Raw genomic sequence first — 21,571 nt, 5'->3', positions numbered from 1 at the left:
TGTTTAGTGAGGGTTGTGTGGGGGGTGTTTTATGTTAAATGTGTGGAATTGTGTTTGTGTGTATTTTTTAGTCAGTGTTTAATGTGTGTGTTGTGTATGGTAAATGTGTGTGTGTTTAGTGTCTCTGTGTGTGCGTGTTGTATATTTAATATGTGTATATTTTGTGTTTGTGTGTGTAGTGTATGGTAAATGTGTGTGTGTTTAGTGTGTGCATGTGTTTAGGTTATGTTTAGTGTATGTATAATGAGTGTGTGTGTGTGGTGTATGTTTAATGTGTGTGTGTGGGGGGTGTTTAATGTATGTATTTGCTTGTGATTAGTGTGTTAAATGTGTGTGTATATTTAATGTTTGTGAATGTGTGTGTGTGCGTGAGTGTATGTTAAATGTCTGTTAGTGTATGTTTGTGTGTGTGTGTGTGTGTGTGTGTGTTAGTGTATGTTTAATGTGTGTGTGTGTTAGTGTATGTTTAATGTGTGTGTGTTAGTGTATGTTTAATGTTTGTGAGTGTGTGTGTGTGTTTAATGTGTGTGTTAGTGTATGTTTAGTGTGTTTTTTTGTTAGTGTATGTTTAATGTTTGTGAGTGTGTTCAATGTGTGTGTTAGTGCATGTTTAATGTGTGTGTGTGTGTTAGTGTATGTTTAGTTTGTGTTAGTGTATGTTTAATGTCTGTATTTACTTGTGATTAGTGTGTTAAATGTGTGTGTATATTTAATGTGTGTGTATTTGTGAATGTGTGTGTGTGTGTGTATTTAATGTTTGTGAATGTGTATGTGTGGTGTATGTTTAATGTGTGTGTGGGGGGGGTGATTAATGTCTGTATTTACTTGTGATTAGTGTGTTAAATGTGTGTGTATATTTAATGTGTGTGTGTATTCGTGGATGTGTGTGTGTGTATTTAATGTTTGTGAATGTCTGTGTGTGGTGTATGTTTAATGTGTGTGTGTGGGGCGGTGTTTAATGTCTGTATTTACTTGTGATTAGTGTGTTAAATGTGTGTGTATATTTAATGTGTGTGTATTTGTGAATGTGTGTGTGTATTTAATGTTTGTGAATGTGTGTGTGTGGTGTATCAGGCGTGTCTCTTCATGTGTAGGGCGAGGTGATCCGAGCGGCTGAACGCTCTCTGACACAGAGCACATTTGTACGGTTTGAGTCCGGTGTGTTTCCTGAAGTGACGCGTCAGTTCATCAGAGCGAGCGAATCTCCACCCACAGCCCTCCCAGGTACAGCTGTACGGCTTCTCACCTGAGGGGAACAGAGAGTGAGTCAGTCACGTCCTCTAGCGATGCCTCTTCACACTATAAAAACAGCTGTCATACTGACACCTAGTGGCCTAGGAGACCCGCTGTATGGAGCATAAACCGTTTCAGTTGGGACGAGTTGGGACGAGTTTCGTGCTATAAAACATTCACTGCACTTGTAAACTTCTCCACACATCTCTGGTGATGTCTTTTCTGGTGTGATAGCTTCTGTTACTTACCTGTGTATGTGTGTGTGTGTGTGTGTGTGTGTGACTCACCTGTGTGTGTGCGCAGGTGAGCTTTCAGGTGTGAGCTCTTGGTGTATGTTTTGGCACAGCCAGGGAAACTGCAGCTGTGCAGAGCTGCTCTCCGTCTGCGACTGCGCTTCATCTCCGCTGCAGCAGGGTGCGCCGTGGAGTCTGGCAAAACAGCAGCCTGCTTTATGGGCGCGGGGCCAATGGAAAAATAGGCATGTCCCTGCTGCGGTGGGTAGGGCCTGGGGTGAGTGTGGCTCTGGACGAAGCTGTATGGGTAGTGAGGGGGCGGGACCAGCGTCTCCATTGGCTCCGCCCCCTCAGGAAAGTGAGTCAGGTGTGGGTAGTGGTGTCCGAATTCCCATGACCTCATCTTGCGCTCTGTCTGGAGGTGGAATTGGGGTGGTTGGGATTGGGGGAGGGTCAGGGCCTGGGCATTTTTCCCATGATGCTCAATGCCATAAGGGGTGCCATAGTGCGAGGAGGTGACACACTCATTAGACAGGAGCTCCACCATGGAATTAGACGGATTCACCTGCTGGAGGTCCGGCCCACTCTGACCCCGGGGCCCGCCCATATCCTGCAGTAAAGGACGGTGGGAAAAGTAGTTCTGAGCAACACTCTGATCTGGAGATTCACCGCCCCACTCCGACAGCAACAACTCCATATCCCAGCATGCCTCAGGGTCCTGGGTTGCCCTCAGGTGTTGGGAGGCATCCGTGTGCTCGGTGCTAATGCTAACACTTCTCTCAGCCGGAGAATGGAGGCTGCTCATGGGACAGTCCTCAAACTTCCACATCTTTAGGAGAAAAGGAAGGTAATTGTTATCAATTTTTCTCTGTATCGAGCCAGAGACACTTTTCTGATATTTGTTTCTGTTCTTATAGCCCAGTAGCTCCGAGGCTAATGTAGCACTGAAGCTAAAAATGGGCGGTAGAGTTGCTAATGTTTTCTACTAACTAAACTGCACTTTAGTAATGCTTCATTAACCCAAGGTTTAAATGATTTTTTTCATCAGACAAGTGACTACACGATTTACACTGAAAATATGTGAATAAACACAAAGCTAAACAAAAAAGAAATCTACTTTTGGAAAACGTTTATATAAAATTTAAATGGCTGCAGTGAAGTTTTCTGATAATATATTAATTTACATTTTTACCCACCTGTGGATTTAAATACTGCCATTTCTTATAACACTTTCCATCGACCAATCAGATGTGTTTTTGGGATTAAACCTCAGTAAATATGTGTTTTTGAAACCAATTATTTTGAAGATAATTTTGGAGAGTGAAAGACACACGCTCTACAACAAAACATAAGGGAGATGTCCAAACAGAATTAGATCCCACAAAGTCTTTTAAAAGTGGCCCATGGTGTTTCTATTAAACCTAACAGTAAAGTATTTTGTATTTTATTATAATTTTTTTACTTCTAACAATCCTGAAAATGGGGGGGAACTGCAGCCCCCTCTGCACCCACAGGACAGCAGCAGGGTGTCCTCTCATAAACCTTCATGTTGCTGTTGTTTTTAATTTATGTAGTTAATTTAATTAATTTGCTAATATACTGTGGTCTGAGACAGTGAGCAGTGAGTTCAGAGACAAAGCATCTGCACACGATTTGAGGCGAGTGAACACTTAGCACAATGCTAATAAACTGTTATGACTTTTTAGCTACTGTACATTAGCATCAGGGTTAAGCTAAAGAAACCGATTTCTGTAGCTCTTTTACAACCCGATGGTGTCACGAAGCAGCTTCACAGAAACTGAGAATGAAAAATTTAAATGAATCACCCGAGGTGAGCTGGCAACGGCGAAAGTGGCAGGAAAAACTCCCTCGAAGCTGGAGGAAGAAACCCATCCTCCTCTGGTCAAACACATTATGAACAATAGAGTTTGAATTTAAAATTGCAGGTATTATATTTTTATAATATATATTTTATAATATTATATTTTCTTTGATTGAGGCACAGTCTTCTACGCTATGTAAAGATGCACCTGCTACAAAGAGGGATAACTGTGTAAATCGCCATCTTTATATCAGTTTATAGACCATTTAATCTCTGGAGTAGACCTTGTGTAAATGTATTTTTGTGTCTCTGCTCTAAGGAAAGTTTAAATAAAACCAGAATAAACCTGTTCTGAGGTCATGAGGACGATTCAGTTGTATTCAAAGTGTTAATATATTGCTCCCTTCACCATTCTACTGACCATATCTCATTATCTCATTACAACACACACATGGACACACACACACACCCCTCTACCCTCTACTACACACAACTTCATTTACACACTGACTCCTGCACAGAAACACAGCATTGTTCATTTATTTAGGGGCTTTACCTCACGCTGTGCAGAATATATTCAATTTATATTTGTAATATTTGAACTATTTACTTTTATTACGTTGTTTGTTTGTTTTTTAAGAAAATTGTCTGGTAATCATATGATCTACTGCTAATATTATTTAAGTAGTTTTACTGATGTGTGGTTTCTTCTCAATAATAATAATAATAATAATAATAGTAATAATGATAATAATAATGATGATAATGATAATAATGATGATACTCACCGTAACGTTATGTGAAGATTTGTTGAAGTTTGAGAAGGAGCTGAATGAAGGTAGAACAGCTTTGGTGACAGCCATCCAGCAAAACACACCACAAACTCAGACAGACTATAACCACCTTAAACAGCCTTAAATAACCTTTAAGAAGAAACTTGATCAATGAGTAAACACATTAAAACCTCAGAATTGGGTCCGCAACGTTGACGTACAGCTGTCAGTCATACATCAATAACAAAAACACAGGTCTGACTCCACACAGTTACTCTCTCTCTCTCTCTCTCTCTCTCTCTCTCTCTCTCTCTCTCTATCTACTGTACTGACCCCCAGAATTCAGGCAGTTGTAATCTAAAGGGTGGGGTTGCACAGTGTGTGTGTATGTGTGTATCCATGTGTACGTGCATGTTTATTTGAATGAGTGTGTGTGACTGTGTATGTGCACATTTGTGTGAATGAGTGTGTGTGCTTGTCTGTGTGAGAGTGGTGTGTGTGTGTGTGTGTGTGTGTGTTAGAAATCAGTGAGAAGCTAACAGTAGATATTTCACTAAAACCCTTTAGTCCCTATCTGCTGTTGGGAACATTCTGAGCCCCCCACATTGCTGTTAATGTGGATGTGAGTGTTAGTAATGTTGATGGTGTTAATGATAATGTAGTTATTGGTGTTAGTGATGCTGATGGTGTTGATGTTAATGATGTGTTAGTGACAGTGTTGGTTTTAATAATATTTATGGTGTTGGTGTTAGTATTTTTGATGTTAGTGGTGGTGTTTGGTATTGGTGTTAGTGATGTTCTTGGTGTTGGTGTTAGTAATTATGGTGTTAGTGTTGGTATTAGTAGTGGTGTTGATCTTAGTAATGTTGATGGTGTTAGTGTTAGTGATGGTTTTGGTATTGGTATTAGTAATGTTGATGTGTTGGTGTTGATGGTGATGGTGTTAGTAATGTTGATGGTGTTGGTATTGGTATTAGTAATGTTGATGTGTTGGTGTTGATGGTGTCGGTGATGGTGTTAGTAATGTTGATGGTGTTGGTATTGGTATTAGTAATGTTGATGTGTTGGTGTTAATGATGGTGTTGGTCATAGTGTTAGTAATGTTGTTGGTGTTAGTGATGGTATTAGTAGTGGTGTTGGTGTTAGTGTTAGTAATGTTGATGGTGTGGGTGTTAGTGTTAGTAATGTTGATGGTGTTGGTGATAGTGTTGGTGTTAGTGATGGTGTTAGTAATGTTGATGGTGTTAGTGTTAGTAATGTTGATGGTGTTGGTGATAGTGTTGGTGTTATTAATATTGGTGTTAGTAATGGTGTTGGTGTTAGTGATGGTGTTAGTAATGTTGATGGTCTTAGTGTTGGTATTAGTAGTGGTGTTGGTGTTAGTGTTAGTAATGTTGATGGTGTTGGTGTTATTGATGTTGGTGTTGGTGTTATTGATGGTGTTGGTGTTCGAGAGGCTGGTCAGTTGTGAATGGTGGTGTGAGGACGAGGGGATTATGAGAAAATTATCTGGAGCTTTGCCCAGCGTTTAACCTTCTGCTGCAACACTGATAACACACTCACTCTCATGCTTCCTCTCTCTCTCTCTCTCTCTCTCTCTCTCTCGCTCTCGCTCTCGCTCTCGCTCTCTCTCTGAAAGGTTTGACTGTTCAGACTGAGAATGAGTTTCATAAACCCACTGTCCAACAGTTTTTATTTTGGCAGCGTATTTTGGTTTAGTTTAACTCTTAGACTTTTCAGTTTTATTCTCATTTTAATAATAACCAGTAAAAACTATTGTTCGTTTTAGTCTAGTATTAGTCAGTGTAAATAAGTCTGGTTTTATACCAATAAATAAAAAGCCTATATTTTGTGTTTTAATGTATATTTAATATAGATTTTACTACTTAAGCGGTATTATTTATTACTGATTTTCAAAAACAATTTAAAACCTATGTTGTATGGGGTTATATCGAGTGACTTCCAGACGCCAGAAGAATCGATTCTTTGGGAGTCGACTCCACAGTTTGCCCGGCTGCTCCCGTCTCCCTGACAACAGCAAACAGACGGAGCATTTTCCTATTATTTTCCCTTGTGATTTTCCTTGTGGTTTTGAAACAAGTTATTTATCAAATAAAATTACTATTCTTTTTTAGGTGTTGTCTAGTTTTTGTTGTGAAAAATGTTGTCAACAAATATTTTTGACATAGTTTTTATTAACAACATTTACTGAAACCCTGACGTCTGTGGGGACCTGGCTGTGGTCAGCGTTTGTGTGTGTATTGGTATTTATGTGTTTGTGTGTATTGGTGTTTATGTGTGTATTGGTGTTTGTGTGTGTATTGGTGCTTGTGTGTTTATGTGTGTATTGGTGTTGGGTGTGTATTGGTGTTTGTGTGTATATTGGTGCTTGTGTGTTTATGTGTGTATTGGTGTTGGGTGTGTATTGGTGTTTGTGTGTATATTGGTATTTATGTGTTTGTGTGTGTATTGGTGTTTGTGTGTTTATTGGTGCTTGTGTGTTTATGTGAGTATTGGTGTTGGGTGTGTATTGGTGTTTGTGTGTATATTGGTATTTATGTGTTTGTGTGTGTATTGGTGTTGGGTGTGTATTGGTATGTATGTGTTTATGTGTGTATTGGTGTTTGTGTGTTTATTGGTGCTTGTGTGTTTATGTGAGTATTGGTGTTGGGTGTGTATTGGTGCTTGTGTGTATATTGGTATTTATGTGTTTGTGTGTGTATTGGTGTTTGTGTGTTTATTGGTGCTTGTGTGTTTATGTGAGTATTGGTGTTGGGTGTGTATTGGTGTTTGTGTGTATATTGGTATTTATGTGTTTGTGTGTGTATTGGTGTTGGGTGTGTATTGGTATGTATGTGTTTATGTGTGTATTGGTGTTTGTGTGTTTATTGGTGCTTGTGTGTTTATGTGAGTATTGGTGTTGGGTGTGTATTGGTGTTTGTGTGTTTATGTGTGTATTGGTGTTTGTGTGTATTGGTGTTTGTGTGTTTATGTGTGTATTGGTGTTTGTGTGTATTGGTGCTTGTGTGTATTGGTGTTTGTGTGTGTATTGGTGCTTGTGTGTTTGTGTGTGTATTGGTGCTTGTGTGTTGGGTGTGTATTGGTGTTGGGTGTGTATTGGTGTTTATGTGTGTATTGGTGTTTGTGTGTTTATTGGTGCTTGTGTGTTTATGTGTGTTTTGGTGTTGGGTGTGTATTGGTGTTTGTGTGTGTATTGGTGCTTGTGTGTTTATGTGTGTATTGGTGTTTGTGTGTATTGGTGTTTGTGTGTTTATGTGTGTATTGGTGTTTGTGTGTATTGGTGCTTGTGTGTATTGGTGTTGGGTGTGTATTGGTGTTTGTGTGTTTATGTGTGTATTGGTGCTTGTGTGTTTGGGTGTGTATTGGTGTTGGGTGTGTATTGGTGTTTGTGTGTATATTGGTGTTTATGTGTGTATTGGTGTTTGTGTGTTTATTGGTGCTTGTGTGTTTATGTGTGTTTTGGTGTTGGGTGTGTATTGGTGTTTGTGTGTGTATTGGTGCTTGTGTGTTTATGTGTGTATTGGTGTTGGGTGTGTATTGGTGTGTGTGTGTGTTTGTGTGTATATTGGTGTTTGTGTGTATATTGGTATTTATGTGTTTATGTGTGTATTGGGGTGTGTGTATTGGTGTGTGTGTTTGTGTGTATATTGGTATTTATGTGTGTATTGGGGGGGGGTGTGTGTGTGTGTATTGGTGTTTGTGTTTTTATTTAATGAAGTTCCAGACTCGTGTGTCTCATGACTGTTTACTGTAAAAACAGGAAGGATGAAAAATGTCATGAAAATATGGAAAGAATATATTTACTGCATATTTACTAGACTCTGTTTAACCCCGATCCTGACCGGCAGGGGGCAGAAGAGCTCCACTTTAACCCAAATCCACTCAAAAAGATGAAAGACTTTAAAGAACTGAGACTTTTACTTCATAAACATTTTTCAGAGAGGAGTGAAGAGTAAACCTTCAGAGACAATAAAGAGAATCAACTTCAGTCTTTCATCATTTCTCCATCCTCCGTTTCATCATGTCTCTTCCCCCTCACTCTCATGATCTCTCTGTTTTTCTCATGCTCTTTCTCAACTATTCTTTATTTATTATTTCCTCTGTATTAGCTTCACTTTTTCAGTGTTTGATTCTACAGTCTCTGTTTCCAGGAACACTGACCTCTTTTAAACCGCAGTAAAACAGCACTCTGTTCCGTGTTCATTCTCTTAAAGCGGACTGTTCTCTGTGAATATAAACACAGTCAGAGTCTGACGCCTGCGGCTCGCTCCAGAAAAGTGGAGAAGGACGTGAGTTTGGTGCTGAGCTCTATCCCCTTTCTTTTACTGATGCTGAGGGGCGTCAGCGCTGCAGGTTTGTGATTGGAGTTCACTTCAGCTGCTCCACAGTCCGTGGTCACCGTCGTGTGACTCTCCTCTTCATGATGACCACAGGAGACAGATCCGGATGCAGGTCGCTCACGCTCATGCACTCTGTGTCTGCAGAGACAAGCTGTTGAAGCACAAGCAGAATAAGCCCCGGCCCCATCCTGCTGAAACGACTGTGGACTTCCCCGAAAAAGACGTCACCTCAAAGGTAGCGTGTGTCTCTCTAAAATTAGTGTACATCTTCACATCAGAGGAAACTTCACAGACACAGGTAACATACACTGTGGTCACTGAGGCCCCACACACACACGCACACACACACGCACACACACCCCAGACCATGACAGATATTGATTCTGGCACCTTTTGCCCAGAGACTCGATGGTTGCGTCAGTCTTCTCACAGAGAACTGGACATTTATTTATAAACACACTGAAGGAAGGAGAAATAGATAAATGAGTGATTTAATAAATGAAGGATGATATGGAAGGATGGAGGGATTTATTGTTCGCTGCGGCAGGATGTTATGTTAATGGTGGTGGAGGATGTGGATGAGGAAGCATGTGAGAGGAAGTTTCTCCACAGAGAGGTGTATGATTTCAGAATCTCTCTCTCTCTCGCGCACACACACACACACACACTCGCGTGCCTCGGTGTAGATCTGGTCTGTTGTTTCGCGAGGATGTCACTGTGGGGACTGATCTGGATTGTGTTCTCCTCGTGGTTTCTCCGTGTCTGTGGTGAGTGGCTGCTCTTAGTTTTTTTTTTTTTTAAACGAATATGTAATCAGGTTAATTTAGAATAATTGTCTCGTAAGTATTTCTGCTGCTTTAGGGATGGTGTTAGTGTGTGGGGTGGAGAAGGAAGAAAAGGAGGAGACTCAGGGATGTTTCTCCTTTGTATTTTGTTAAAAACTTGAGCTAATATTTTGAAATAATGAATCATTTTGTGGTTGTTAAAGGTACACTCTAATATATTTAGCTACAAATTCCAGCTTCATCGTGATGCTCCACTGAACAGAGAGAACAGGGCCTCTGTCTTTGTTACTGCCAGCTCAGTAAAAATGACAATTTCAATACATTAAATCTATATTTATTTAAAAAATGAGCTTTTATTCAGCCTTTAGTCTGGCTCCTGAAGTCCTGACCAATGGGAGAGGAGCTTGGCAGAATCTACCAGAATACCACAGAGAAAAGGCTGGATTAATTAGTCTCATCTACTATCAGACTGTGTTTAATTTGAGCTTCTATGGTCTATGTATGGAGCAGAGAGTAGGGAGTAAGGGTTATGGAGTAGGGTGTAGGCAGTAGGGGTTATGGAGTAGGGAGCAGGGAGTAGGGGTTATGGAGTAGGGAGCAGGGAGTAAGGGTTATGGAGTAGGGAGCAGGGAGTAAGGGTTATGGAGTAGGGAGCAGGGAGTAAGGGGTAGGGAGCAGGGAGTAAGGGTTATGGAGTAGGGAGCAGGGAGTAAGGGTTATGGAGCAGGGAGTAGGGGTTATGGAATAGGGAGCAGGGAGTAAGGGTTATGGAGCAGGGAGTAAGGGTTATGGAGCAGGGAGTAGGGGTTATGGAGTAGGGAGCAGGGAGTAAGGGTTATGGAGCAGGGAGTAGGGGTTATGGAATAGGGAGCAGGGAGTAAGGGTTATGGAGCAGGGAGTAAGGGTTATGGAGCAGTGAGTAAGGGTTATGGAGTAGGGAGCAGGGAGTAGGGGTTATGGAATAGGGAGCAGGGAGTAAGGGTTATGGAGCAGGGAGTAAGGGTTATGGAGCAGGGAGTAGGGGTTATGGAGTAGGGAGTAAGGAGTAGGGGTTATGGAGCAGGGAGTAGGGGTTAGGGAGTAGGGGTTATGGAGTAGGGAGCAGGGGTTATGGAGTAGGGGTTATGGAGTAGGGAGCAGGGAGTAAGGGTTATGGAGCAGGGAGTAGGGGTTATGGAGTAGGGAGTAAGGAGTAGGGGTTATGGAGCAGGGAGTAGGGGTTAGGGAGTAGGGGTTATGGAGTAGGGAGCAGGGGTTATGGAGTAGGGGTTATGGAGTAGGGAGCAGGGAGTAAGGGTTATGGAGCAGGGAGTAGGGGTTAGGGAGTAGGGGTTATGGAGTAGGGAGCAGGGGTTATGGAGTAGGGGTTATGGAGTAGGGAGCAGGGAGTAAGGGTTATGGAGCAGGGAGTAGGGGTTATGGAGTAGGGAGTAAGGAGTAGGGGTTATGGAGCAGGGAGTAGGGGTTATGGAGTAGGGAGCAGGGGTTATGGAGTAGGGGTTATGGAGTAGGGAGCAGGGGTTATGGAGTAGGGGTTATGGAGTAGGGAGCAGGGAGTAAGGGTTATGGAGCAGGGAGTAGGGGTTATGGAATAGGGAGCAGGGAGTAAGGGTTATGGAGTAGGGAGCAGGGAGTAAGGGTTATGGAGTAGGGTGTAGGCAGTAGGGCTTATGGAGCAGGTGTTATCAATGTTGTTGTTGTTTAGCGACTGGAGACTCAGACCCCCAGGCTCCGCCCCCTGCCCCAGACCTGGTCTGGGTTCAGGACGGGAGTCCGGACCTGGTTCTGAGGTGCCGGGTTCCTGAGGGCCACGACGGCAGGGTGTTTAATCTCTATAAAGTCAGAACCCTGGTGGAATCGATAGAGCCTCGCTCCCCGCAGACGGAGGTGGAGTTTCGGGTTCTAGGTGGCGCTGTGGAGCAGAAGGTCTTCTACTGCTGCGGATACGACCACAGCGTGATGAGCCCCTACATCACCATCACTGCCCCGCCTCGTGAGTCTGCACTTCTACTCACATTTATATTTAAATTTATTTCAAAATCACACCCCTCCGCTCTCTCAGGTCCTGGCTCTGACGAGGGACGCGAGCTTTAAAGGTGCGGTAGGTCATTTCCGCCATGACACTGACACCTAGTGGCCTGGGAGTTTTGGTACTAAACCTTTAATCTCATGTGATGTTACACTTTTAGAGAAAGGTCTCTTTTTCTCAGACCTTAATCACATTTACTGTTTAAAGACCGAGTTTATCATTTAAACACAGAAATATAAACACTGGCACCAAATATAAATAAATTAATAAAAACATACTTCTCCACAACTGTAACTTTAAAGGATCACACCCCTCGATGTAAGTCAATGTAAAAAGATGTTATTCAGAGTATTTTTGGAGCGTTTCTATTGGACATTCGTCATGGGGTTTACACACAGTGTGAAGGACAGCAGCTAAATATTGTGTCTGAAGGGCAGCATCCGCAGCATAAACACTGTCTGTTCACTCACTCACACAGTCACTCCTCACACAGTCACTCATTCACACATTCAATCACTCACACAGTCACTCATTCACACATTCAATCACTCACACAGTCACTCCTCACATAGTCAGTCACTCACTCAGTCCTCACTCAGTCACTCCTCACTCAGTCACTCCTCACACAGTCACTCATTACTCAGTCACTCATTACTCAGTCACTCCTCACTCAGTCACTCCTAACACATTCAATCACTCACACAGTCACTCCTCACACAGTCACTCCTCACATAGTCACTCCTCACTCAGTCACTCCTCACTCAGTCACTCACTCACACAGTCACTCATTCACAGAGTCACTCACTCAGTCACTCACTCAGTCACTCCTCACACAGTCACTCACTCACTCCTCACACAGTCACTCCTCACACAGTCACTCATTCACACAGTCACTCATTCACACAGTCACTCATTCACACAGTCACTCATTCACTCAGTCACTCCTCACTCAATCACTCCTCACACACGCATGTCTTCAAATGACGACACTGTTTTAAAATAAACTAAAGTGTGCAGAGTTCACTCTGCTGGGTTTCAGCTTTCCGCCCGGTAGAGTCCCAGAGAGAGAGAGAGAGAGAGAGAGAGAGCGATACAGAGAGAGAGAGAGAGACGGGGAGAGAGCGATACAGAGAGAGAGAGAGAGACGGGGAGAGAGCGATACAGAGAGAGAGAGAGAGACGGGGAGAGAGAGAGACAGAGAGAGAGAGTGAGAGGGCGGAGGGGGGTCAGACTGTTGGTGTTGAGTAATCTCTGCAGTTTGATCTGATTCAGTGTCTGAGCGAACGGTGAATATTTAATTCTCTCAGCTCCTCTACTGGCCACAATAACGGAAACCGAGCTTTCATTCTGCAGTTCGTTGTTTTGTTTAATTTTGTTTTGTTTTCTAAAATTCTGAAATATTTGACGACTTCAGATCACTTTGTCGCTAGAGTCCAGCTGCTGTGAGCTGCTCCCAGAGTCTGTTTAACCTTTAAACAACCACAGGACGCTCTGGAGCAGCTGCACATGAGTCTAAAACCCCTCTGCTCTAGGGTCTGGAACAGTGGAACTGTGTTCTCTAGAGTGATGGGGTTCCTCTGGTGTGTGGAACAGTGGAACTGTGTTCTCTGGAGCGATGGGGTTCCTCTGGTGTGTGGAACAGTGGAACTGTGTTCTCTGGAGCGATGGGGTTCCTCTGGTGTGTGGAACAGTGGAACTGTGTTCTCTGGAGCGATGGGGTTCCTCTGGTGTGTGGAACAGTGGAACTGTGTTCTCTGGAGTGATGGGGTTCCTCTGGTGTGTGGAACAGTGGAACTGTGTTCTCTGGAGTGATGGGGTTCCTCTGGTGTGTGGAACAGTGGAACTGTGTTCTCTGGAGTGATGGGGTTCCTCTGGTGTGTGGAACAGTGGAACTGTGTTCTCTGGAGTGATGGGGTTCCTCTGGTGTGTGGAACAGTGGAACTGTGTTCTCTGGAGTGATGGGGTTCCTCTGGTGTGTGGAACAGTGGAACTGTGTTCTCTGGAGTGATGGGGTTCCTCTGGTGTGTGGAACAGTGGAACTGTGTTCTCTGGAGCGATGGAGTTCCTCTGGTGTGTGGAACAGTGGAACTGTGTTCTCTGGAGCGATGGGGTTCCTCTGGTGTGTGGAACAGTGGAACTGTGTTCTCTGGAGCGATGGGGTTCCTCTGGTGTGTGGAACAGTGGAACTGTGTTCTCTGGAGCGATGGGGTTCCTCTGGTGTGTGGAACAGTGGAACTGTGTTCTCTGGAGCGATGGGGTTCCTCTGGTGTGTGGAACAGTGGAACTGTGTTCTCTGGAGCGATGGGGTTCCTCTGGTGTGTGGAACAGTGGAACTGTGTTCTCTGGAGCGATGGGGTTCCTCTGGTGTGTGGAACAGTGGAACTGTGTTCTCTGGAGTGATGGGGTTCCTCTGGTGTGTGGAACAGTGGAACTGTGTTCTCTGGAGCGATGGGGTTCCTCTGGTGTGTGGAACAGTGGAACTGTGTTCTCTAGAGTGATGGGGTTCCTCTGGTGTGTGGAACAGTGGAACTGTGTTCTCTGGAGCGATGGGGTTCCTCTGGTGTGTGGAACAGTGGAACTGTGTTCTCTGGAGCGATGGGGTTCCTCTGGTGTGTGGAACAGTGGAACTGTGTTCTCTGGAGCGATGGGGTTCCTCTGGTGTGTGGAACAGTGGAACTGTGTTCTCTGGAGTGATGGGGTTCCTCTGGTGTGTGGAACAGTGGAACTGTGTTCTCTGGAGTGATGGGGTTCCTCTGGTGTGTGGAACAGTGGAACTGTGTTCTCTGGAGTGATGGGGTTCCTCTGGTGTGTGGAACAGTGGAACTGTGTTCTCTGGAGTGATGGGGTTCCTCTGGTGTGTGGAACAGTGGAACTGTGTTCTCTGGAGTGATGGGGTTCCTCTGGTGTGTGGAACAGTGGAACTGTGTTCTCTGGAGTGATGGGGTTCCTCTGGTGTGTGGAACAGTGGAACTGTGTTCTCTGGAGCGATGGAGTTCCTCTGGTGTGTGGAACAGTGGAACTGTGTTCTCTGGAGCGATGGGGTTCCTCTGGTGTGTGGAACAGTGGAACTGTGTTCTCTGGAGCGATGGGGTTCCTCTGGTGTGTGGAACAGTGGAACTGTGTTCTCTGGAGCGATGGGGTTCCTCTGGTGTGTGGAACAGTGGAACTGTGTTCTCTGGAGCGATGGGGTTCCTCTGGTGTGTGGAACAGTGGAACTGTGTTCTCTGGAGCGATGGGGTTCCTCTGGTGTGTGGAACAGTGGAACTGTGTTCTCTGGAGCGATGGGGTTCCTCTGGTGTGTGGAACAGTGGAACTGTGTTCTCTGGAGCGATGGGGTTCCTCTGGTGTGTGGAACAGTGGAACTGTGTTCTCTGGAGCGATGGGGTTCCTCTGGTGTGTGGAACAGTGGAACTGTGTTCTCTGGAGTGATGGGGTTCCTCTGGTGTGTGGAACAGTGGAACTGTGTTCTCTGGAGTGATGGGGTTCCTCTGGTGTGTGGAACAGTGGAACTGTGTTCTCTGGAGTGATGGGGTTCCTCTGGTGTGTGGAACAGTGGAACTGTGTTCTCTGGAGTGATGGGGTTCCTCTGGTGTGTGGAACAGTGGAACTGTGTTCTCTGGAGTGATGGGGTTCCTCTGGTGTGTGGAACAGTGGAACTGTGTTCTCTGGAGTGATGGGGTTCCTCTGGTGTGTGGAACAGTGGAACTGTGTTCTCTGGAGTGATGGGGTTCCTCTGGTGTGTGGAACAGTGGAACTGTGTTCTCTGGAGTGATGGGGTTCCTCTGGTGTGTGGAACAGTGGAACTGTGTTCTCTGGAGTGATGGGGTTCCTCTGGTGTGTGGAACAGTGGAACTGTGTTCTCTGGAGCGATGGAGTTCCTCTGGTGTGTGGAACAGTGGAACTGTGTTCTCTGGAGTGATGGGGTTCCTCTGGTGTGTGGAACAGTGGAACCGTGTTCTCTGGAGTGATGGGGTTCCTCTGGTGTGTGGAACAGTGGAACTGTGTTCTCTGGAGTGATGGGGTTCCTCTGGTGTGTGGAACAGTGGAACCGTGTTCTCTGGAGTGATGGGGTTCCTCTGGTGTGTGGAACAGTGGAACTGTGTTCTCTGGAGTGATGGGGTTCCTCTGGTGTGTGGAACAGTGGAACTGTGTTCTCTGGAGTGAGTTGGAGTGGTGATCTAGAACTAATCCCAAAGAAAAGCCTCTGACCCTCACTGATGAGGATGAGGCTGAACTCCATCAGATCCTCACAGCTATGTTCCAGTGTGTGGTGTAATGTCTGTGTAGGAGAGGAACCTAGCTTCAGGAGGACAGTTGAAGCAGTTAGTGGTGCTCTCTGACAGGTGTGAGTGTGTGTGTATGTGTGTGTGTGTGTGTGTATGAGTGTGTATATGTGTGTGAGTGTGTATGTATGTGTGTGTGTGTGTGTGTGTATGTGTATGTGTATATGTGTGTGTGAGTGTGTATATGTGTATGTGTATGAGTGTGTATGTGTGTGAGTGTGTGTATGTGTATGAGTGTGTGTGTGTATGTGTGTATGAGTGTGTGTGTGTATGTGTGTGTGAGTGTGTATATGTGTATGTGTGTGTGAGTATGTGTGAGAGAGAGATTTCAGGTTGTGTTTAAGTGGCATTTTATGGTGCGACGGTTAAATCTCAACCACAAAAAGCAACTTTTAACATCCTGCTTTACGCTGAAACCCTAACCATTTAAACCAACGCGGGCATCTCCACCCATAACAGCCCCATATACACACACACACACACACACATATACACACACACACACACACACACACACTTTCAGTAAGGCAGTATTTTTGTGTCAAGGTAAAATACAAACCCATTTCCAAAGCAGTTGTGACGCTGTGTAAAATGTAAATAAAACAAAATACAGTGGAAAACATTTAAATCTTGTATTTAACTGAAAACTGCACAATCTCAGCGTTTCAAACTTTAAAACTGAGAAAATGTATTGTTTTTTCAAAAATATTTGTCTATTTTTATTTCATTCCAAAATGTTTCTGTGAAATGCTACAGAACGATGAATGACTTCAAAAGGTCACCAGCTCAGAGACGTGACTGAGTTTAAAAACAGTGTCTGAGTCTTTCAGATGTAAAGATGGGGAGGGGACACAGTGAAATTATTCAAGAATAAAGTTTCTCAACTTAAAACAATGAAGAACCTGGGGATTTCGTCATCTACAGCCCATAATATCATTAAAACATCATTAAACACAATGTTTTTCTGACAACTTCAAAGACAAACTTCCTCAATTTTAAAAACTGAAATATTGTCTTTGTTCTCTGTTCAAATAAATAAAGATTTTAAAAGGTTTGTTCATTGTTTTTATTTACGTTTTACACAGTGTCTTAACTGCTTTTGAAAAGTGGTTTGCTCATCACACCTCTAACATAAGGAAGCTTTAAGGTGGGGGCGGAGCTGCAGAAGTCTCTTAAAAACAAAGGAATCTGAACAAAGACAACGATGACATACAGTTCACAGTGAAAAATGAGAAAGTGTCAGATTCTGTACTAAACCCATTTTTAAACAGGAAACGCCCAAAGCGTTAACTCAAGGATGTGACAGTGTTTTGATTCTTGCTCAAATCCCTGATAAACACTGCTGTGTAAAAATGATGGACTGCACCTTTAATGTTGATTTCTACTGAAAATAAACAGCTGTTCCTCCTGCTCCTCTCTGAAGGCCCACTCGTGCCCTCTGCTCCTCCTGCCCTGTCGGTGACGCCCCCTGGTGGCCGTGTCTCGGCTGGACAGATGTTGACGTTCCACTGCCAGGCTCCGCCCCTCTCCCCAGGCGTCTCTCCAATCACCTTCCTGCTGCAGAGGCGAGGGTGGAGCGACACGTCCGAGGAGTCGGTGAAGCAGTCCCCACATCCTCGCTTTACAGTGGGTCCGGTCTCAGAGAGAGAGGGAGGGGCGTACACCTGTCTGTACAGACACTCCCTGCCGGACGGAGAAGTCAAAAGCTCCGCCCCCAGCCCACCTGTCTCCATCAGCATCGCAGGTGAGGCTCTGATTACCAATGAGCACAGAGTAGAGCTGGATACGGACAGGAAGGACGTCAGGACACATTTTACTGATCAATATCAATAATTATAAAGGGTAATATTTTATAAATTCTAAAGTGTATTTATCACATTTTTTAAAGTTAATGCTTTTATTTTCATTATTTAAAGTAACACTAGGTAGTATTTTTACCTTAACATCCATCCATCCATCCATTATCTGTAACCGCTTATCCAATTCCATCTTCAAAATCATGTGACGCTCCACTGAGCTGTAAAATGGAGAATAGCACCTGTGTCACTCCTGGCTCAACACTGCAGAAACTGCACTATGTAACCTTTGGAGGAGGGGGATGCATTGACTGTTGTCCTTTGTGTCCTCAGCGCCGCCCCCCGCCCCAGTGCTGAGGGTCTCAACTCGTGTTGAGAAAGATGGAAGTGTGCTGGAGTGTGTGGGTTCTCCTGCATACCCAGGTGCACATTTCTCCCTCTACCACCAGGGGGAGGTGTCTCCCACATTAACGCAGCAGGCCCCGATGGTCCATGACCGCGCTCATTTCAGGGCCCCCTCGAGAGGGGCGTTCCAGTGTCAGTATCGCGTCCTCCTGGGTAAAGACTGGCTCTACTCCCCACTCAGCGCCACATTAAATCTGCCCTGCAGCTCAGGTGTGTGTGTGTGTGTGTGTGTGTGTGTGATGTTTATTATATATTAATGAGGTTAAATGTGCCTCACCTGAGTGTGTTACCTGTTTATTTTTCAGAATCACCTTCCTGTAGCTCCTCCCCCAATGATCAGACCCCTCCTCCCTCAGGTAATATCCTGCCTCAACACACACACACACACACACACACACCAGCAGTCCACCAGAGGAGTGTAAAACCCAAGACACTGGGCTGTGGAACTGTGGTGGTGGTGGTGGTGATACTGGGTTTGGTGTTCGCGTGGTTGGTGGTGGTTGTGCTGGTAGTGGGGTTGGTGGTGGTGGTGGATGTGGTGGTAGAGGGGTTGGTGGTGGTATGGTTGTTGTGGTGGTGATACTGGGGTTGTGGTGGTGGTGGGTGGTGGTGATACTGGGGTTGGTGGTGGTGTTGTTGGTGGTGGATGTGGTGGTAGAGGGGTTGGTGGTGGTGTTGTTGGTGGTGGATGTGGTGGTAGAGGGGTTGGTGGTGGTGTTGTTGGTTGTGGTGGTGTTGGTAGACGGGGTGGAGGTGGTGTTGGTAGTGGGGTTTGTGGTGGTTTTGTTGGTGGTGGTTGAGGTGGTGTTGGTAGAGGGGTTGGTGGTACTGGGTTTGGTGGTGGTTGTGGTGGTGTTGGTAGTGGAGTTGGTGGTGGTGTTGGTAGACAGGGTGGTGTTGGTAGTGGGGTTGGTGGTGGTGGTACTGGGGTTGGTGGTGGTTGTGGTGGTGTTTGTAGACGGGGTGGTGGTGGTGGAGGTGGTGTTGGTAGTGGGGTTGGTGGTGGTGTGGTTGTTGTGGTGGTGTTGGTAGTAGTGTTGTTGGTGGTGGTTGTGGTGGTGTTGGTAGTGGGGTTGTTGTTGGTGGTTGTGGTGGGGTTGGTGGTGGTGGTTGTGGTGGTGTTGGTAGTGGGGTTGGTGGTGGTGTTGTTGTTGGTGGTGGTTGCGCTGGTGGTGGTGGAGGTGGTGTTGGTAGTGGGGTTGGTGGTGGTGTTGGTAGAGGGGTTGGTGGTGGTTGTGGTGGTGTTGGTGGTGGTGGTGGAGGTGGTGTTGGTAGACAGAGTGGTGTTGGTAGTGGGGTTGGTGGTGGTGGTGGTACTGGGGTTGGTGGTGGTTGTGGTGGTGTTTGTAGACGGGGTGGTGGAGGTGGTGTTGGTAGTGGAGTTTGTGGTGGTGTGGTTGTTGTGGTGGTGGTGGTGGGGTTGGTGGTGTTGGTAGTTGTGTTGTTGGTGGTGGTTGTGGTGGGGTTGGTGGTTGTGGTGGTGTTGGTAGTGGGGTTGGTGGTGGTGGTGGTGGTGGAGGTGGTGTTGGTAGTGGGGTTGGTGGTGGTGGTGTTGTTGGTGGTGGTGGAGGTGGTGTTGGTAGAGGGGTTGGTGGTACTGGGTTTGGTGGTGGTTGTGGTGGTGTTGGTAGTGGAGTTGGTGGTGGTGGTGGAGGTGATGTTGGTAGACAGGGTGGTGTTGGTAGTGGGGTTGGTGGTGGTGGTGGTACTGGGTTTGGTGGTGGTTGTGGTGGTGTTGGTAGTGGAGTTGGTGGTGGTGGTGGAGGTGGTGTTGGTAGACAGGGTGGTGTTGGTAGTGGGGTTGGTGGTGGTGGTACTGGGGTTGGTGGTGGTTGTGGTGGTGTTTGTAGACGGGGTGGTGGAGGTGGTGTTGGTAGTGGTGTTGTTGGTGGTGGTTGTGGTGGGGTTGGTTGTGGTGGTGTTGGTAGTGGTGTTGTTGGTGGTGGTTGTGGTGGTGTTGTTGTTGGTGGTGGTTGTGGTGGGGTTGGTTGTGGTGGTGTTGGTAGTGGTGTTGTTGGTGGTGGTTGTGGTGGTGTTGTTGTTGGTGGTGGTTGCGCTGGTAGTGGTGGGTGGTGGTGGTGGTGTGATGTTATGACTGACCTGCTCCTGTGGGGGGTGCTGTTCTCTCTAGGGCTGAATGTGGATATGGCTCTGCTCTGTGGCTCCATCTCCGCCGCTCTGCTCTTCCTCCTGGTGCTGTTCATAGTCAGCTTCACTGTCCACAAACACGGTAAACACACACACACACTAATACACACACACACACACACACTAATGCACACAGAGTGACACACTTTTACACTGAATGTTCTATAGGAATTAGATTGTGAACATGTTCAGTTGCTCTGCTGCTCTTTACATATATTCATTAACAAATAATAATAATAATATTAATAATAATAATAATGTCTTTTGATGATGGTTCCACAGCTAAAGCTGCGGCGGTGAAAAGGAGACAAAGGTGAGATCAACATTATTCATTTCATATTGGAGTCAGATCCGAGTGTTTACTGTGCTCCAGTGTGAAGTGTGTTTCACCGCCACAGCGTTCACACAGACTTTAATCAGCAGCAGAAATCTCTGGATTTCAAGAGATTTTTAAAATCGTTAATGAGTTTAATGTTTATTAATGTTTGTTGTGTTTATTTTCTGTACAGGGAGCAGGACAAGTTCTGGCAGCAGATTCACTCCAGAGACCATATCGTAGGTCAGTGTGTGTGTGTGTGTGTGTGTATTAGTGTGTGTGTGTGTATTAGTTTGTGTGTGTGTGTGTGTGTGTGTATTAGTTTGTGTGCGTGTGTGTGTGTGTGTGTGTGTGTATTAGTTTGTGTGTGTGTGTGTATTAGTTTGTGTGTGTGTGTGTGTTAGTTTGTGTGCGTGTGTGTGTGTGTGTGTGTGTGTATTAGTTTGTGTGTGTGTGTGTGTATTGTACTCTTCTTATTGTTTATTAAATCCCTGTGTTTTCCAGATCTCACTCTGCAGAGAGTCAGACTCAGCTCCACGGTAATAATCTCCACCACAGCGCCACCCTCAGAGCGGACACTGAATAACTCATGTTTAATGTGTTCATTTACATAAATTAAAATTTTGTTTATTAATTCCAGGATAATTTGGGAACCGGACGTGTCTCTGTCTCGGAGCCGATCTACGACGTTCCTTTTCAAACATTTATGGCTCCGCCGGATAAATGAGTGTCTGTGGGCTGGGCACGCAGAGGTGGGCGGGGCCTGTAGAGGTGGGCGGGGCACGTAGAGGAAGGCGGGTATGTATTTTTTGGGGAGTGCAGATATTACAAAATATTCTCAGGAAAGAACAATAATAATAATAATGATCTGTATAGCATTATTTGAACATCACAGTTTAAAGTAATAAAGAGTGTAATATGATAAAACTGTAAATCAATAACAAAGCAGTGTTAACATCAGAAAGTAGCCACAAAAATCTAAAGCACCACAGAAAGTGGAAAACTGTACTTTATTTAAATCAAATTGAAGTTGTTCAGTTATGACTCTGGCTCTGACTCAATTTCAGCTGTAAATAAATGTTTTTATATTTTTATAAACCTTTTTTAATATAAGCAATGGATAAAAGAGAATGTGTATTGAATAATAATTCTTATTTTATATTTGATGTTTTTATGCTTTTTGTATCTGTTCAGAGCTGAGTTTTTATCACTGTTTATTGGACTGTAAACAATATTCAGAATTAAATTATGGTTTAATATCAGAGTTGTTTCAGTCTCTTTTGGTCCCTAAATCTAATTTCTCAAAAGCAGTTCCTTGGGGGGGGGGGGGGGGGGGTTGGCTGTCTGTGAGGAGTGTGGTGTGTTCTCTCTGTGTCTGCGCGGGTTT

At 44.9% G+C, this 21,571-nt stretch overlaps 2 protein-coding genes across 2 annotated transcripts; one reads left to right on the top strand and one right to left on the bottom strand.

Annotated features, from left to right (window-relative positions):
- Positions 1 to 1,070: 1,070 nt before the first annotated feature.
- klf1 (Kruppel like factor 1 (erythroid)) lies at positions 1,071 to 8,609 on the bottom strand. Its single transcript, XM_066664100.1, has 4 exons — positions 8,482 to 8,609; positions 3,293 to 3,365; positions 1,521 to 2,295; positions 1,071 to 1,246 (listed from the first exon to the last, which is right to left on the bottom strand). Exons 1-4 carry the CDS (start codon positions 8,607 to 8,609, stop codon positions 1,071 to 1,073), a joined length of 1,152 nt encoding a protein of 383 aa, XP_066520197.1.
- Positions 8,610 to 8,997: 388 nt separating this feature from the next.
- LOC136692806 (leukocyte immunoglobulin-like receptor subfamily B member 5) lies at positions 8,998 to 21,278 on the top strand. The gene is made up of 10 exons (XM_066666486.1): positions 8,998 to 9,189; positions 10,913 to 11,200; positions 16,943 to 17,263; positions 17,649 to 17,930; positions 18,026 to 18,076; positions 19,852 to 19,950; positions 20,151 to 20,181; positions 20,378 to 20,427; positions 20,689 to 20,723; positions 20,825 to 21,278. Exons 1-10 carry the CDS (start codon positions 9,132 to 9,134, stop codon positions 20,909 to 20,911), a joined length of 1,302 nt encoding a protein of 433 aa, XP_066522583.1. The 5' UTR covers positions 8,998 to 9,131; the 3' UTR covers positions 20,912 to 21,278.
- Positions 21,279 to 21,571: the final 293 nt, after the last annotated feature.

The sequence above is a fragment of the Hoplias malabaricus genome, chromosome 3 (assembly GCF_029633855.1).
Source record: "Hoplias malabaricus isolate fHopMal1 chromosome 3, fHopMal1.hap1, whole genome shotgun sequence".
In the NCBI taxonomy this organism is placed as follows: Eukaryota; Metazoa; Chordata; class Actinopteri; order Characiformes; family Erythrinidae; genus Hoplias; species Hoplias malabaricus.
Note: the sequence above shows the minus strand (reverse complement) of the source record. Positions and strands in the feature narration are given on the sequence as shown.